Here is a 16,714-nt window from a genome sequence, read left to right on the forward strand (position 1 = left end):
TCCAGGGTCCTGGACTTGGACGGGTGGCCCCTCCAGCCACACTGGCCTCCAGCCCGGGCCCCCACAAATCTCTGGCTCCAGGTATGGTCAGCACTCACCTGTTGGACTCATAACCTTCCCCACCTCTCCTGCCACAGCCCACCCCCACCCCCAGCAGAAACGACTCAGGACTCCAGGGGTGTGGGGGGTTACCCATCTAGGCCAACCCCAGCACCACAGACCCGGCTGGCACCTCAGGGCCTGCCTGTGCCTCCTCTGAGGGGCGGGTTACCTGCCAGCTTGCACACCGTGTGGCTGGGCAGGTGGAATCCACAGGAAGCACAGCCAGCAGATCCCTCAGAAGCTACACAGGGCCAGAGTGCTCACCCCAAACACCCCAGCAAAACAAAATGTAGAAAGCAGGAGAAAAGGATCAATAGTTCAGAATCCAGGGGGAGCAAACAGGTGTGCAAAGCCCCAGGTAGGAGGCAATGCTGGGGCATTCAGGCCCGGGGCAGCAGGGAGGAGAACGGTGTCCAGCACCAGGTGGGGTTCCTTGGAGGTCTCTTTCACCAGGGTGCCCCTGGTGCATTGCCAAGTTGTGAGACTCGCATCTGTTCCTGTCACACGTCATTGATGTACCGTGTGACATGAATGAAGGCTGTGGTCCTGTGGCCAGCCCCTGGTCTAGATCAGCCCCAAGAAGATAATCTATAATTGATCTCCCATTTTTCACTTTCCACCTGACCCCTGGGCTGTCTTCCAAAACGTCTCTAGTTTCAAGAAACCCTGGGATTTCAGATGCCCAATCCACAAACTCTGGAAGGGGAGGAGGGCTCTGTTCTGCACCCTCTGATCACTGCTAGAACGAACTCACATTTTTAAAAGAATCAGTCCTTTCAAATGTCAAATTTATTTATTTAAAAAATGTGCACATTATAGTTCATTTAAATACAAAATGTTCACTTTCCTTGCAGGTAAGAAATTTCAGACATTTCCATGTCAATTAGCTTTTTAATCAAAATCCTTCCAGTAAAAATAAATACACATTTAAATTATCGAACTATTCTATTCATTAGTCTCAATACTTACAACTTTAGAAAAGAGACCTTAAACCTTGCCTAAAGGTAGTGTCCAGTTCTAAGCAGGCCATGGGAGGTGTGTGGCCATGTTCACACCTGCACACGAGACACACGTCCGTGGCCACTTTGGCACCACCACCTGTCCCTGACTGCTCGTGGTCTACTGGAAACCTGGCCCCCCTCAGGGTTTTGGAAGCTTGTCCCCCAAATACTGATGACCTCAGACTGCAATATTATCATGAACCTCGAAGCTGTCACGTGGGTTTTATAGAGGTTCCAGCACACGGTGGTGCTCTGCAACCTCATCCCAGTCCACACCGCGAATGCAAACTTCCTTTAGGGGAGGAAAGCATTCAACACGAACCAGAAGGCAGTTTAATTCATGGTGCTAAGTATTTCCCTTTGGATTCTGTGGGTGAATCTGGCCAGTTTTCAGGATAAAAGGAAACAAGACAGGGTCTCCAGTAACCCAGCTGCACAACCACCGACGAAACACACAGACTTCTGGGGTTAAAAACATGTCAAACAAGAAGAAACCTCTGGTGGCAGAGAAGCCAGAAGTGAAGCAGCTGTGGAGGACCATGCCCCATCCCGTCCCATCCCTGGCCCCCATCCCATCCCTGGCCCGTCCCCATCCTGTCCCCCATCCCATCCTGTCCTCGTCCTGTACCCCGTCCCATCCTTGTCCCTGTCCCCCCCACCCCCGGCAGGAGCTCAAGCTCCTGACAGCTCGCCTGCTGCCCACACGCTGCTCCAGCACATGAGTGTTCTTACACAGAAACGACCATGGTCAGCGGGAGTTTGTAAACATGGAGCACACTAGGCAAGGTGGAAAGACTATTTACAACCATCATAGTGACACAAGCACAGATACATCTGAGCTTGTGAGACAAACAGTCACAAAGGATCTCCACGAAAATGGCAGTTTGTTCATTTTGTTTACATCTCCAGAGGCAAACTGACATCTAAATGATTTGGGTTTCACAAATAATGTTAAAATCATTAAATGGTAAAAAAAAAAAAAAAAAAAAAAAAAAAAAATATATATATATATATATATATATATATATATATATATCACAAAAGCCTGGGGGACGGGGGCCCTGTGCCAGGACCCTTCATAAAACAGCTTCAGGGAAATGAAGTTTGGAATTTGGCCTTAAAGGTGCTGGAGACAGGGCTGTGGGGCTCCTGGGGTATCCCAGGGCATTGTTGTGTCACTGGGCCCCATGTCCTAGCCCCAGGCCCTGCAGCTGCTGGACCACGTGACACAGAGGATGATGGGGGGCTCCTTGGAAGGTCTCCTGGGGACTTGGCTCCCAAGGAGTGGGCCACCCCACACGTCTCCCCTGCAGAACTCTGCCCTCAATGCCTGGGCAAGGCAGTTTGGGATGGTCCTCGGTCACTTAGGGCTCTCTTCCCACCAGATAAACAAAGACACCGCCTCTGCCACCGTCCTGCCCCCACCACCCCCCTTGGCCTGGTAGGGGTGTTCCTTACAATGCAGCAAAGCCACAAACCCTCCTCTGTCCTTCCTTCCTGTGCCAGACTCTGCATCTGGAGTGCACACAGGTCTTGATGCAGGGGTGGTCCCTTTGGCTTGGAGCTGCTCCAGCACCACGGAGATGCTCTCTTGCTTCAGCTGAAACTGCCAGGCAGCTGAAAAGCACAAACACAAATGATCTCTGAGAACCAGACTGGCTTTGAGGAGCGGCCAGGGTGGGTGAGGCTCTGCTGGGCGAAGCTGGCTGCATGGAACCGTCCGGAGCCGCCAGTACACGGCACGGCTTAGTTGTTCTCCAAATCCCAAGCCAGGCTTGCAGAACGTGTGTCTAGAAACTCAGGATGAAAGCAGGTGGGAAAGAGTCTGTTCGTTTGGCCTGGGCTCCCACTTTTTTTTTTTTTTTTAAACTTAGAAGAATAAAAATACAGACATCTTTTTGCTGTCGGATCTATAAAGGCGTCCAGGGAATATGCCAGCGGTCAGTCTCAACAAACGCTGGCTTGTCCTCCACAGGAAGACCATTTGTCCAACAAGGCCTTGGAGCCCATGACGCTGATGCATGTGAAACCAGATCTGCTGTGTCTATAAAATCCCTGATCTTAATTATTAAAGCACAGTGGGGCTGTTTTTCCAAAGGTGCTTCTGTGGTCCCACTTGGTTCTACACAGATAGGCGGTGATATCTGACTTTCCATCGCTTGGACCGCACTCGGAAGAAAAAGTACATTAACATTAGAAACAAGGAAGAGGCCACGTATAGCACGACGCAGAGGCTCATGTCCAGGCTGGAGAAGCCCATCCCGAGAAAGGGCACAGCCACCTCCACCTCCCTATGGCCCTCGGCCCTGCTCACACTCTGGTGTCCCCCATCCAGGCCGAGCTGCAACCCTTGTGACAGGTCGGGTCTGGGAGGCAGCACACTGGGTGGACGGAGACTCTTGGCACGCTGCTCTCCCTGAGGCTTCTCTGGGGAAACGAGGCCTTGCTCCTGCTCCCCGCCCTCAGGTGGGGCACCTCCTTCATGGGCGTCTTCCTGGTCTGCAGCATAGGTATCCACAAGGTTGTTGCTGCCATAGTGCTGCTTCAAGAACAGGAGCACTTGGCCCTCGTTCCAGCTGTGCAGGCCCTTAATCTCCTCGTGGCAGGCTGGGCAGAGGTCCGGGGAGGGCCACGGAACCTTTGGAAACTTGGGGTCCTCACTCAGATGGCCTGGGATGAGGGGAGAGCAACAGTGGAGAGGTGTCTGGTGACCTGACTGCCCCACACCCTGCAGCCACCTCCCTGTCCACCCACCTGCACCATGACCTCCCAGTGTTCCCAACTTCATGCCCAGTGCTCCAGCACAGATGCCTGTCCCCCAAGCACCCCATATAAATGTCATTTCTTCCCTGGCACCTCTGGCAGGGCCCCATGGCCACAGCAAAGGATGCTACCATGCACCCGGCCAGATCCTCCTCCAGCCTGCAGCTACTCTGCTTCCCTGTGACCTCGAGGCCCCAGGTTAATGTGCTCCCGACCTCACAAACCCTAGGAGTATCTGGCCCTGGATGTGGCTGTCCACACGATTCCACACACTTCATACTTGTGTGGGCCCTTCCCAGACCCCAAAATCCCTTAAGTACCTCTAAAAATTATTCTGGGAGACCTGCCATGACAGGAGAACCGCACTGCCAGAGCGCATCAACACAGCACTCTTCTGCACACTCGAGTGTACTTTTTACAAAACAGAACCGCACAGCATGGTTTCGATTGGACACAGCCCTTGGCCAGCACTACTGCTCCGTGTAATAATCCGGTCCTGGCTGCGTGGGTCAGCGCTGCACGTGCAATCAGCACCCCAGGACGGCCAGGGCAACTGTGCAGCGAACACCAGCTCCACACAAACGGAATCAGATTCAGAGCATCCACACATTTAAGGTTTCCCTACTTCCTGCTCGAAGGCTGTCCCCGAAAGCAGTTCAGCCATCACCCCCACTGGCCATCCACATGAGGCCACGGCTGATCCTTCTGTCCCCGTGTGTGCATTCGCTCCTCTGGTCCATACCTGCTAATGGAGCACCCAGCCTAGGGAGCACCCAGCTGTACATTCCAGGCAACCAGCATGTGCATACGAGACCCTGAGGCAGGCCATCACCTCCCGGCCCACTCACCCTGCATTGGTGACTTCCTATTTCTCTTCCACAAGGGTGAGTGACAACCCACCCGACCACCCAGCTCTGGGTCTCTGCCATACAGACTCGAGGCCACACGGGTTCCAGGTATAGCAAGTATGGTGCACAGTGCTCCTTGGCTCCCAGAAGAGTTCCCTGACCTGACTTGGGGTGCCCCCCACCTTAACAGTGCTTCTACAAGTAGACGTGGACAAAATCACTGTGTCTGATGGGTATGAAACACTGGAGATGCTCCTGCACCTTGTAGGCTCATAGCCGGGGGAGGTGGGGGAGGTGGGGGGCATTGGAGAATGCAGACCACTGAGGCCCAAGCACCAGGTACCAGGCTGCTGGCGTCTGCACCTGGGGGCAGATGCACATGTGCACACATGCAGGCCAATGAGGAGCTGCCCAAGGCCTAGTGTAATACCCCACAGATACAGTGAGGTCTAGGGCAGGGCTGCAGGGCCTCCAGGGAATCTGGGCCTCTATCCAGAGGCTGGAGGTGGGACTAGGGGGTGTGGGGGGAGACGGCCTACAGAATTGAAGGAGGGACATAATTACGCTGGCTGCTGAAAGCCCCTTTCTGCTGCAGCACAAGCACACAGGGGACACAGGGGTTCCTGGGCCAGGACCTGCCCCACAGAGTCTGGTGCAGCTATGCCAGAGCCGAGAGCTGCTGGGATAACCCTGTGGGCTCTGGGGTGTGGGGGGCAGGGGAGTGCCATACACCTGAGGTGGAAGCTGATAGCCACGGACGACCCCGGCAAGCAAAAGTGCTGTGGCCAAGTGAGCTGAGCTGCAGCAGCTCTGAGGGCAAAGAAAAACCAATTTTCTTTAGTGCTTCAGTTGTAATATGTTTCATAATACGGTGGATTAAATAAAAACCAATAGTTTAGTGGTTTTTTCCTACTCATCTCTATTAAGATTTATCCGTCAGCAGAATTATTTTTAAGCCTAATTTCAATCTGCCGGTGATTTAGGAGGAGTTTGAATTAACTCTGAGGCGATACACGCGCCCTATTTAGTTTGAAACAAAACTACTTCATGGGGTTTGGTTTATGAGAGCAGATCGCAGTGCCACAAACTCCTCACAGTAGCCTGATTCTACCCTAGTCTTCTGCTGTCAAATTTCCACGGGGGCCCAGGAGGCTCCCCCAGGGGGAAGAGGTGCCCCTGAAGTGGAGAACAGTCTGGAAAGCCAGGGACATTGGTGGCCTAGAGTGGCTGCCATTCTTGGCAATCCTCCAGGCAGCCAGCGTGGTAGCAATGGTCAGGTGCCATTCCCACTGCCTGCAGGACTCGTGGATGGGTGCCCGTCTACACGGCTTCACTGTCTCTGTGCTAGCCCCTCTGTACCCAGGCTTGGCCACCCCAATGTGGCTTCTGCTCACCTGCCAGGCGGTTGTTTACTAAGTTATGTTTCTTCCAAAGCCAGAGAATTGCTTGGTCTGAGGTTTTCACGGAGTCCATGGATTCCTTAGCCATTTCCTCAAAATGCTCACTGCACTCCTTACAGCCAAAGAAGGTATGAATGTACCTCCTTATGGTCTGCAGCACCGCCTGGGGGTCATCCTCAAAACCTAGAGGGTCAGAGGACAAAGCGTTGACACGGTGGGAGTGTTTCTGAAGGCTTCCGCTGGAACCCAGGGCTCAGGCTGGCGTGGGGAGCCTGAGCAGGCCAGGTGCCTGACCGGGGACCCTCGGACAGCCTGCCTGTCTGCACGGGAAGGACAAAGGGAGGAAGGAAGCAGCATGTCCCAGACATCTACTGCATCCAGAAGGAGTGGCACCATGCGTCTGGGGAGCAGACCCATCGCCAGTGTCTGGGAGCAGCACGCACTCCAGGGTGTGCACAGGGGCCTGGGAAAATCAGCTAGACGCGAGACACAGGGCTCCTTCCAGAGAACAGGAGGGCAGCCGCTGGCAAGGACCTGCACCACTCTGAAAAGGCTAGCCCTCTTCATGAGTGGCAACTCCAGCCTTGCCCAGCCACATGGACCACGTGCCCCATACGTGAGCACAGGTACTGCCAGGACACGCTGACTGCGTGAAAGCACTGCAAATGAGGAAAAACGATCTTTCAAGGAAATGGTCCCTGATGGCAGAAGGAAGCAGCTAGCATCTCACTAAAACAAGGACCCCTGAGAAAGCAAAAGGGGGGTGGGGACAGGGCTGGCAACAGCAGCTCCCTTCAGACAGCTAATGCGGGGGATTGAGCCAACAAGCGAGAGACTGTGAGATTAGAGCAGATTAAATGTCAGCATTAAAAGAAACACAGCAAAATAATTGGAAAAAAAAAAGATGTGCTTTTGAGACTGAATCCGTCTTAATCAAGAGCAGGCCCTCGAGGGTGATCTCTTTCTTTGCCACTAGCTGTGGCTCCACTGGTGGAGGGCCAGGACCCTGCATCTGTCGCCGACTTCAATGGGCCTCACCGGGGTTGCCAGAAATTCCAACTGAGCAGCCAGCCACGGTCTCCTCAGCTTGGTGTGTCTCAGAGGTGGTGGGTGGCGAGGGTCCACAGACACACAGCGAGGACATGCGGCTGACCCTCCTCATTTCTGCTCCCTGCCCTCCTCTCCCTGCCGCCAGCTGCCATGCATCCCTGAGTAATCCTCCTTTTCTCTCCCCACCAAACCACTGCACGCCCGGCCACCCTAATCTTTAGAGTGGACAAGAACCATAAACCCTACCTGTGGGGGATTAGAGGACTCGGCGGCTTTTTAGTCGATGGGGTTTAAACACCCACTAAGGAGAGGAAAAACCTTCCAAGACCTAATCCGGCGGTGTCCATCTGACCCAGTTCTCTGGGCATGAGATGCACTCCTCAGATATGGCTCCAGCCTCAGCCCCGGAGACCTTCCCAATGGCGTGCCCTGTTGCTCGGCTGCTGTTCTGCCCTGTGCCACGAGCCCCTGCAGAGCCCCCGGCAGCCCCTCAGCGGAGTGTGCCTCCCACGTCCCCCCACAAGGCCCTGAGAGATGGACATCAGTGTCACCCTGAGGAGAGCCAGGGTGGTGAAGATTTCCACAGACAGCACGTGGTGCCCACAGCGTGCTTTCATTGCTTCCCCCAGCGCCAGGTAGACACCCTGTCCTCACCAGGGATCCAAGCCGGACAAGGACCATTTGACCAACAGGCTGTGACACAAGGGACACCCTGTGCTGGCTGTCCCAGCCTCAAGGTCCTTCCTGAGCGAGGGGCTGTAGGGAGCTGGGATGGCCCTATAGGCGTCGCACCTCCTGAGTCTCTGGCCACCCAGCAGGCCGCACTCACTGAATCTGAGCACATAAAACCGTGGTTCTTTTAAGCCCAGCATTTGGTTTGGTTTGTTACAAAGCAAGAGATACTGCAGATTTCAGTCTCACTGGAAAGGATGATGGAGTGTGGGAGTCCCAGCCCTTAGGCAGTAGAAGCATCCCCGGAGCTGCCTGACTGATGCAGTGGCTAAAAGGCAGGCAATCCACCCACCACAGCCAGAGGCCAGCTTCATGGGGGGAAGCACGCATACAACCGAGTCCAAAGTGGATAAAAACCCAGCAACGGTCTTCACTGCTTGGGTAGGACACAAAACATGATGATTCTGGTTTAATGATTTCCTGATCATTAAAACTGCTAAAGCTAACTTATGCTTCTGTAGCTTTTAACCTCCTGGGCAGGCAGCCTCTGAGATGGCCCAGGGTCACAGCTCAGCTGGCTCAGCCCCTCCCCCAGGCTGGGCGGGCCGCCCAGAAGCGGCCAACACCACACTGAGGATGGTGCCCTCTCTGTGGCTTGCCCATGAAGCCAGCTGCCACACTGACAGCCAGGAAAGCCCTGATCCCATGAGTGAGCAGGGGAGGGTCTCTTCCCCACAAAGATCCCCAGTGAGATGCCAGCCTCGGCTAACACTGGGCCTGCAGGCTCATGAGGTCTGTAGCTTGGGACCCTGATCCAGCTACACCTGGGTTCCCAGCCTACAGACACTCTGACATAATACTAAGCCATGGGGTTCTTTGTTATGCAACAACAGGTAACAAACACACATTTCCAAGTACGCTTCACTCATGTTCAGGCTTTTGATAAAAGCAGGTGTTACCCTGCAGATTCCTGGCTGTGTGCACTCATTCCTGCACATCAGCCATGCACAGGTGGGTGAGCTCTGAAGTGCCTAGGGCCTGCAGAGGAGTGCACCAAACACCTGAAAAGATGCTCCCTCCACACTCCTTAGCATGGGAACCTTTGGCAGCCCTGGGGACATGTCCCCTAACCTACAGCTTCTTACGTGCCCCGGGCCCCCGTGGGGACAGTTTACCTGTGCCGTCCAGTGCCTCTGGATGGGTCCCAGCTTGAACAGTCAAAGTGTGGAATAATTTCCAGAGAGAACAGGTGTAACCCCTGAACTCTGGTCGGCTTCCTTGACATCCAACCCACTTTATGCGATTAATAAGAAATATTCCAGAAATCTGCCAGGGGGTGGGGAAGGGAAGAAATCAATAAATTGTTAAAATTATAATAGTTGATGATAAATGTTCTCTGGGTGCTGGTTACAGAGTGTACATTTATCAAAACTTTGTCAACCGTACATCTCACTATGTGTGTATATAATTGAATACCAAACAAACGAGAGAACAGTCTCCACTTTACTAAAGGAATTCTCAAAATAGGGGGACGTGGCCCAGGCCTTTCCTTTCCGTCCCCCAGAGAGGGGGGGTTCGTGTGTGTCTGGACAAAAGAGCTTTATTAAGGGATCAGGATCGTGCGTTAGAGTCCATTAAACCAGCCCTGCTGGGGAAGGCTAATAGTAGAAAACCTCAACTGTCCAGTGAGTGTCCACCAGAGCAAGCATGGACTATGACTGCACGGGCAGGAAGCCAAGGCCCTAACAGCTCGGGAGCCACGTGCCTGCAGCCAAGCACAAGCTTCTAACACTCAGCCCATGTCCACGCCCTGTGTCTCCCAGCCAGTGGGCACAGGGCTTGTCCCTGGGGTCCAAGTGTGCAGCTCCTACAGGGAATGGGCATGCAGGACAGACCCTATACCCAAGGACCCTGTGCTGGCTTCCAGCTCGGGTGGAGGTCAGGGGGAGGTCAAGGCAAGCACTCAGCAGTGGGCTCTATGCTGCTGGCGCAACTGATGTGGACTCCCGCGGGCATGCATACTGCCCACAGAATCAGCCTGACCAGGGAGCCACCGGGTTTGCTTCAAGTCACTAACACCTCTGGGTGCCCACAGTGGACACATTGAGCCTGGGTGGAAGGGAAGAAACCCTCACCTGCTGGCAGCTGGCAGCTCTGGCAGGGCCTCCATGCTTCTCATCGAGCACATTGCTTTATTAGCCTTTTTAGTATAACATTCCTAAGTTTATGAAAAATTTAACACAAAAGCCCTCGTGCCGCACTGCCTGAGAAAGCTGCCCATCCTGTCACAGCAAATAGGGGCAGTAAAATCCACAGGGCACACCTTAGAGGGACCCGGGCAGCTCCTGCCACGAGGTGTGTGTTGGGATGACAGGCCAGGGCGGAAGGCCACATGTGTGTGGCTTCCTTCTTTCCCAGGGGCTGGGGCTGGGTCCCCAAGCAGGGAGGACACGGACCACAGGGGCTGGGTGTGCCGTGAGTTCTGGCAGGAGTGCTGGGCTCACCCGCATCTTGTTGTTGACGAGGTCGAGGATGGCGTTGTAGGGGATCCTGTCGAGGGGGAGGTTGGCCAGCCACTCCTGCAGTGTCTCCAGTAGCTTTCTGACCGGTGTGCGGCCGGGGAAGAGCTAAGCAAGGAAGGACTGCACTTAAGATGCCATCCCTTGGGACCAAAGCCAGGTGGGGTCGGCCTGACCTGGACCCACTGGGTCAGCTGGGAGAGGTCTTAGGGGTCTCACCTAGGACTGGGCTGGGGCGCTCTCCAGAGCACAGAGCAGGGGGGTGGGAAGAGCTGCAGGCAGGCTTCCGGCCAACGGCTTCCCAGCTCAGTGCCCCAGCCCACAACTGCTTCACAGTGACAGACGACACAGCCACAATGTGCCTTATTCATCACATTGTCAAGGACTCTGCGGTCCTTTCTGAAAGCGCTATCTACTTAGGAATTCCGCGCCTCCCGTGAATGCGTGCCCATCCCGCCTGCTGCCCTTAGTGCTCTCTCTGCCGCCCCTTTGCTGTCTAACTGCAGAACTATGTGAAAAACGCACGTCCCACTGAGGCTTTCATGCGAAAGTGTGTAACCTGCTGGTTAACTAAACGTCTGTGCCAGCTGCACAGCTGCGGCCCTCACAGCCCAGAGAAGCACCCATTCGGCAACCCCAGGGGATGCGGCCCTTCCCAGAGGGACTCGGACTTGATGCAGCCTGTTAAATGTGCAAAATGAAGTCCACCCAGAGCTCAGAGGGCTGAAGGAGGCCTGCTGTGGCAGGGACAGCCCAGCTCAACTCGTAGAACCCCAGGTCCCACACGGGTCACAAAGAGTCACTACCGACTTGCCAGCATCTAACCTCCACTTGCAGCCAAGCTTCATAAAAACTGCTAAGAATAATTTATGGCCGCCTTGACCTACAAAGCTCTATGCCTAATGGAGGTAAAGGACAAGGACCCGAGCATGGGGAGTGCAGAGGGAGCGAGGACCACACAACGGGACGCACGTCGGTCTACACAACCTCCCTTTCTTCCCCAGAAAGACATCATGGGTCTCATGACTCCACTGCAGGCTCAGCTTCCTTCCTTCCATTTCAAAAGTCATAGAATATGAGTGTTCAACACACTATTCAAGTGAACAGGAATCATTCTGTCAGATACCTTACCTGAGCAAAAGACACCCTTTATTTATTTCTAAAGATACTATTTTTAAATAAATTCTACATTCAATGCAGGCCTTGAACCCACAACCCTGAGACCCAGAGTCTTAGATTCCACCAACAGAGCCAGCCAGATGCCTCAAGAGAAGTCCTTGAAAACTGAGTTTCCGTAACTTCTCGACAATGGGCACGGCTGTGGTGCCTGACACAGGGACAAAGGCCTCTGTCTTCAGGCCACTGTGACTGAGGCCTTCCCCGAGGTGAGAGCACAGAGGGGCCCCAGGCGCTCCCTGGGGAAGGGTGATAACCTGCTTCCTACTGCTGTAGCCCAAGGAAACAGGAGGCCTCGGATTCTTGGCCCTAGAGCTAAGAGCTCCTGGGAAAGGTGACCCGATGGCCACTTCCCAACTGATGGTCATGCACCACCGGTGATGGTGCCCGCCAACGGGCCACAGTCTGCACATGGATGGCTGATAAGCGGCTGCCGCTGCTGCCCTGCCCACACACCTCCTCCCACTCTTTGCTAGTGTCCTCTTTCAGACATGTCATAGTCCCAGCCCTGCCTTGACACTTTGTGCCGGTGTCTTCCTAGGCCTGGTGTCTCAGGGTCACCAGGCCAGCAGTGATGTGCGCTCTGTTACATCCCCGGGGCTCAGAACCAAGTGAACGCCCAGCAGGCACATGGTGAGCAGGGGCTGCACAAAGGCCAGTAGGGCCTGGGCAGCTGGAAGACAGAGCTGCCATCCACCTGAGGTCGGGGTCCTTCCCTGCGGAGCCCCGAGGGCACCCTCTTGAGCGCAGCCCCCATCCCGTGGCACCCCACTCGTCACAGCCTGGCTCAGACGCTGCACACCTTGGCGAGGACAGTGACGAAGTCCTTGAGTGTTTGTAGCTCGGCCCCCGCCAGGGACCTGTGAGTGGCCAGCTCTACCCTCAGCAGGTAGTGTAGCCCGGACTCAAGATCCGCAGTGTACAGCTTCGACCTGAGGGCAAATACCATGAAGTCAGCTGGGAACACACCCCTGCCTGGCTCCCACCTGGAGGGACCCCCCACTCCCCACAAGGTGACACCATCAACTCTAGAATAGCCCAAGGCCCAGGGGTGTGTGTGTGTGTGTGTGTGTGTGTGTGAGAGAGAGAGAGAGAGAGAGAGAATCCCACCTGCAAAGGGGCTGCAAGCCGCCCAAGCACGCAGCCACACCCCTGGGCGGCTCAGGACCAAAAGGAATACCTACCTGTCAAATTCTCTCCAAATGACAACTTCAGGATTTTCTTCTTTGTTGGGCTTTTCAGGCAATGAAATCAATTTTTTCCTCACATCCGGCAACGACTTCAAATAAGAGGAAAAAAACGATCGGAGGGGCTTCCCGCTGCGAGAAAGGGGCCAATGAGGGCACAGGCCAGGGTGCCCCCAGAGGCCCAGCCCCTCTGCAGGGGTTTGAGCAATGTGCCTGTCACCAGGCACCCATGTCCTCCACAACTGAGGGAGTTTGTCCAGACTCCCAGCCCACCCACTCTTTGGGGACTTGCTGCAAGGGTTATGGGTTGAAAAGCGGGATGCTGGCAGTACAGGTGTTGGGGGGCTGGCCCTCCACCTGAGAAGGTAAGATGAAGCCACAAATAACCCAGTCAGAGCTGTGGTAAGTACTAGGACTCATTTTCGCTCAGTGGGGACGTTGAGATGTTTTGTAAAGCTGGTATGAGCATCAGCCAGAAACGTTACACCAACTGGGGTTTGCAGCACACCCAGGAGCCCTCGTTGCAGTCTGCCAGCCCTGAGGGACACCAGGTGGTCAGGGCTGTGGGGGGCAGCAGGGTACATCCCGGGGCTGTGGGGACCCTGGACTGGATAGAGAGGAGCATGCACTCTGAGGATGTGTAAGGCCACTACCGAGCACCTCCAAATGGGCTCAGGGCTCACCGCCATCTAGGGCTCATTCTCATTCCCAAAGCAACAATGGTGAAGAGGTGGTACAGGTGTTGCTTTTACTATAAAAGGAGCATTTTTCCTTAAAACAAAATGGCATGTGGTTCAGGGAAACTCCGCTGAGAATAACACCTGCTGTCATGGTGGTGCTGGATGCCTCTGCCGCTGGGCCAGAGCAGGGCACGCAGGCCCAGGGCTTGGAGTGTCCAACAAGCTCACTTGTAGAGCATGACATGAGCGGCCCAACCCACAGAGGTTGCCATGCCTACCCTGTTCTTTTTTAAAATATTTTATTTATTTATTAATGAGAGACACAGAGACAGAGAGAGAGAGAGAGAGAGAGAGAGAGAGAGAGAGGGGCAGAGACACAGGCAGAGGGAGAAGCAGGCTCCATGCAGGGAGCCCGACGTGGGACTTGATCCCGAGTCTCCAGGATCAGGCCCTGGATCGAAGGCAACGCTAAACTACTGAGCCACCCGGGATGCCCTGACTTCTGGTTCTTAAGGGACTGGGGCATGTCTGAGGCTCTGGGGAGGCCACTTCTCAGCTGAGCCAGGAGCCTGGGGATGGAGGAAGTGTGTCCTGGCTGGGCTGTGTCCCAGTACATGGAGACTCACCAAGAGCAGCCTAGGCAGTGCTGGTTAAGTGGACACCTGCGGGCCAGCAGGCTGGGTGGGTGCCCCTGGGGGTAGACAGGTCTTCCACACCTACAGGAGGCTGGGGCCACGGCAGACACCACAGGCCTCAGGATCCTGTCTCACCTTCTTACCTGTGACCCTTCCCAAATTTGCTTCAGGTTGTTCACTTTTTAGCAGCGCCCGGTGCATGCTGACGGTGTCCAGGTGGGCTCTGTGGTCTGGCCCAGGGGAGGCTCCCACACTTGGAGGGGTTCCCCAGATCCAAATACTCCTGAAGCCAAATTATACTTACATGTTCATTAATCCACGCGTCCCATTTGGGTAAATTAAGTAACATGAAGGAAGGGAAGAAACACCCAGTTTCTCCAGGAAGGCCTCGTCCGCGTCCAGCACTCTCTTTACTACAATGTTCTCGTACGGAAGCAGGTCTAAGATCACCTGGGGAAGTAAAAAAGAAATGTCACCTAAACTGCGGATGGCCGGGTCTCAGGAAACATCACCTTGATGAAGTGCAAGGCAGCGTGGGCACAGAAATGAGAAACGTCATGTGGAATACATCTGTGTCCACCTCCTCTCTGAGCCAGACCGACACTCCCATCTTCACTGTCACTGCACTCTCAGACAACTGAATGAGACGTGTGCAGGCCAGCACGGCAAGCTCGCTCAGCAGGCTTACAGAGCACTGAAGAAAGTGCGTATCCATAAACCGGTTCTGGGCCTCCTAAGCCAGACAAGCGCAGGCACCACCACTCATGTACATAGGGCTGGCTATGACCCTGGCCCTGAGCCTGCCCTAACACATGTGGCACGTGCCCTGCTTGTGGAAGGCTAACAGTATCCCCTGGACAGCAACACAGCCCTGGCCAGCCAACTGAAGGCCTGCAGGCTGGGGGCCAGCTGAGCCTTCCCTCAAGCTGGCCCTGTCTAGGCTGAAAGGACGCAATGAAGGATACACAGCAATGGCATCTCAGGACCTAGAACAGTGAAACAAACCCCGGCATGCAATCAGGTGCAGAACCTGCACCTCTTGACTTCTTTCCTCAACAGAATCAGCGTATCTTGAACCAGGGGCATTGCTGAAAGTGTGCACCATGTACTCCAGTGCGCCAGCCACCAGACTCCCGCGAGCTGAATGCATGGGCTGGAGTGACCACACTCAAGCCCCGCCACAGAGCGCCCCTAGGAAATACTGCAGCCACCTGCCCTGGGGAGCAGTCCCTGCTCAGGTCTGTGTGTGCAAGTGAGAGGGGCAGCCTGGGGACAGTCTGGGGGGTGTCACGTGAGAATGCTGGGTCCTGTGGCTAGCGGCTCCTCTAGCCCCCCACTGAGAATCCCGATCAGCCATGGATAGGTGGGATGATGTCACTACCAAATTTGGAGGGCACAGGGAGACGCAGTGTGGTGGTCAGATCACTAACATGTGCGGCCTTTGCCTGCGTAAGTAGCAACAAGAGCTCCTGCCAGCAGCATATGACTCCCACCTCTGCTCCCAGAGCTCATAGAGGAGGGGAATAGAGCCAGCAGGCAGGCAGAATGGTGAGTGGGGAGGAGCAGGGGTGGGCATGAGCATGGGGGTGCAGCCCCATGGGCAGGCACTTCCTCCCACCTATGAGGGGAGTCCCATCATCCGTGCTGGTGTCTGGTACCAGAGGCAGAGGCTTCAGACCCCCACGTGTGAAACGAGAGCAGAGTATCATTCCACTGAAGAAACAATGTTTTACAGAACCTTGGATTTGGCAAAAAAGTTGAGCGTTCCCAATACAGCCAAGAAAAAATCTTGATGGTGATGCCAACGTGTAAGAAATAAAGAAGGCAATGTGCCCTAAAAGCCAGGTATGGGGGGCCCCCTCTCAGCCCCACATCAAGGATGAGGCCACAAGCCTGCCTGCTTCACCCCCAAGGCCCTTCTCACAGTCTTCTCTGCGAACCGGCTGATCTGCTGAGTGACACCATTACATCCCAAGAACTAATGAGAGCGAAACCCAGGAACGCCTCTGATCAGGAGGAAGCAGTCGTTCCCACAGAGGAGCCCAATCACAGCACGCAGGTAGAGGGAGAAAGACACAGACACAGTACCTCACGTCCGACGTAAGAGCTGTTGTTTTCAAACAGGATGGCCACATAACGGCCATCACGGTTGTCCAAGAGAGAAAGGACGTCACTGGGCCTTTCAAGAGAGACAAAGAGGCATTTAGGGCTCCCAAGAACAGCGAGCTGGCCATCATACACCGGCATCCATATCCCTGAACGCAAATCTGAATGTTACAAAATTTAATTCAATTCCTAACATTCCCCCATTTTTACACTACGCACGGAATAGGGCCCAGGGGCGGGCAAGCCGGGGGCCTGTCTGTGTCTGTGTGATTCTGCAGGAAGTCGATCATTGTCCGCCTCACGGTCTGCAGCTCCCGGTCAGGCCCTGTGGGGAGGTATGCCACTATCACAGCCACATCTGCCCCCCCCACCCCCACCCCACAGTGCCTCCACTCAGAGCCCTGGAGGACAAGGCCTGAGCATGGGGAGGGCCCATCGATGACCGTCTACCGCGGTGGGTACGCATGACCAGAGACCACAGGGTAACTAGCGTGGAACAAATGAGCACAGGAGCCAATCTCACAAATACAGTGTGGAGATGCAGGCCAGGGACGCCTTGATGCCATCTCCGCCAA

The 16,714-nt window shown here is 54.8% G+C and overlaps 1 protein-coding gene across 1 annotated transcript in view; it reads right to left on the reverse strand.

Annotated features, from left to right (window-relative positions):
• Positions 1-873: 873 nt before the first annotated feature.
• Positions 874-16,714, reverse strand: part of QSOX2 (quiescin sulfhydryl oxidase 2) — a 31,864-nt gene continuing 16,023 nt past the window's right edge. The window contains exons 4-12 of the mRNA XM_072777730.1: positions 16,359-16,464; positions 16,122-16,212; positions 14,338-14,483; positions 12,716-12,850; positions 12,334-12,463; positions 10,341-10,463; positions 9,012-9,162; positions 6,109-6,297; positions 874-3,773 (exon numbers count right to left, since the gene is read on the reverse strand). Coding sequence (XP_072633831.1) covers positions 3,226-3,773; positions 6,109-6,297; positions 9,012-9,162; positions 10,341-10,463; positions 12,334-12,463; positions 12,716-12,850; positions 14,338-14,483; positions 16,122-16,212; positions 16,359-16,464 — 1,619 coding nt within the window. The 3' untranslated portion in view covers positions 874-3,225. The remainder of the gene's footprint in view (positions 3,774-6,108; positions 6,298-9,011; positions 9,163-10,340; positions 10,464-12,333; positions 12,464-12,715; positions 12,851-14,337; positions 14,484-16,121; positions 16,213-16,358; positions 16,465-16,714) is intronic.

This window comes from Canis lupus, chromosome 16 (assembly GCF_048164855.1).
Source record: "Canis lupus baileyi chromosome 16, mCanLup2.hap1, whole genome shotgun sequence".
NCBI classification, from domain to species: Eukaryota; Metazoa; Chordata; class Mammalia; order Carnivora; family Canidae; genus Canis; species Canis lupus.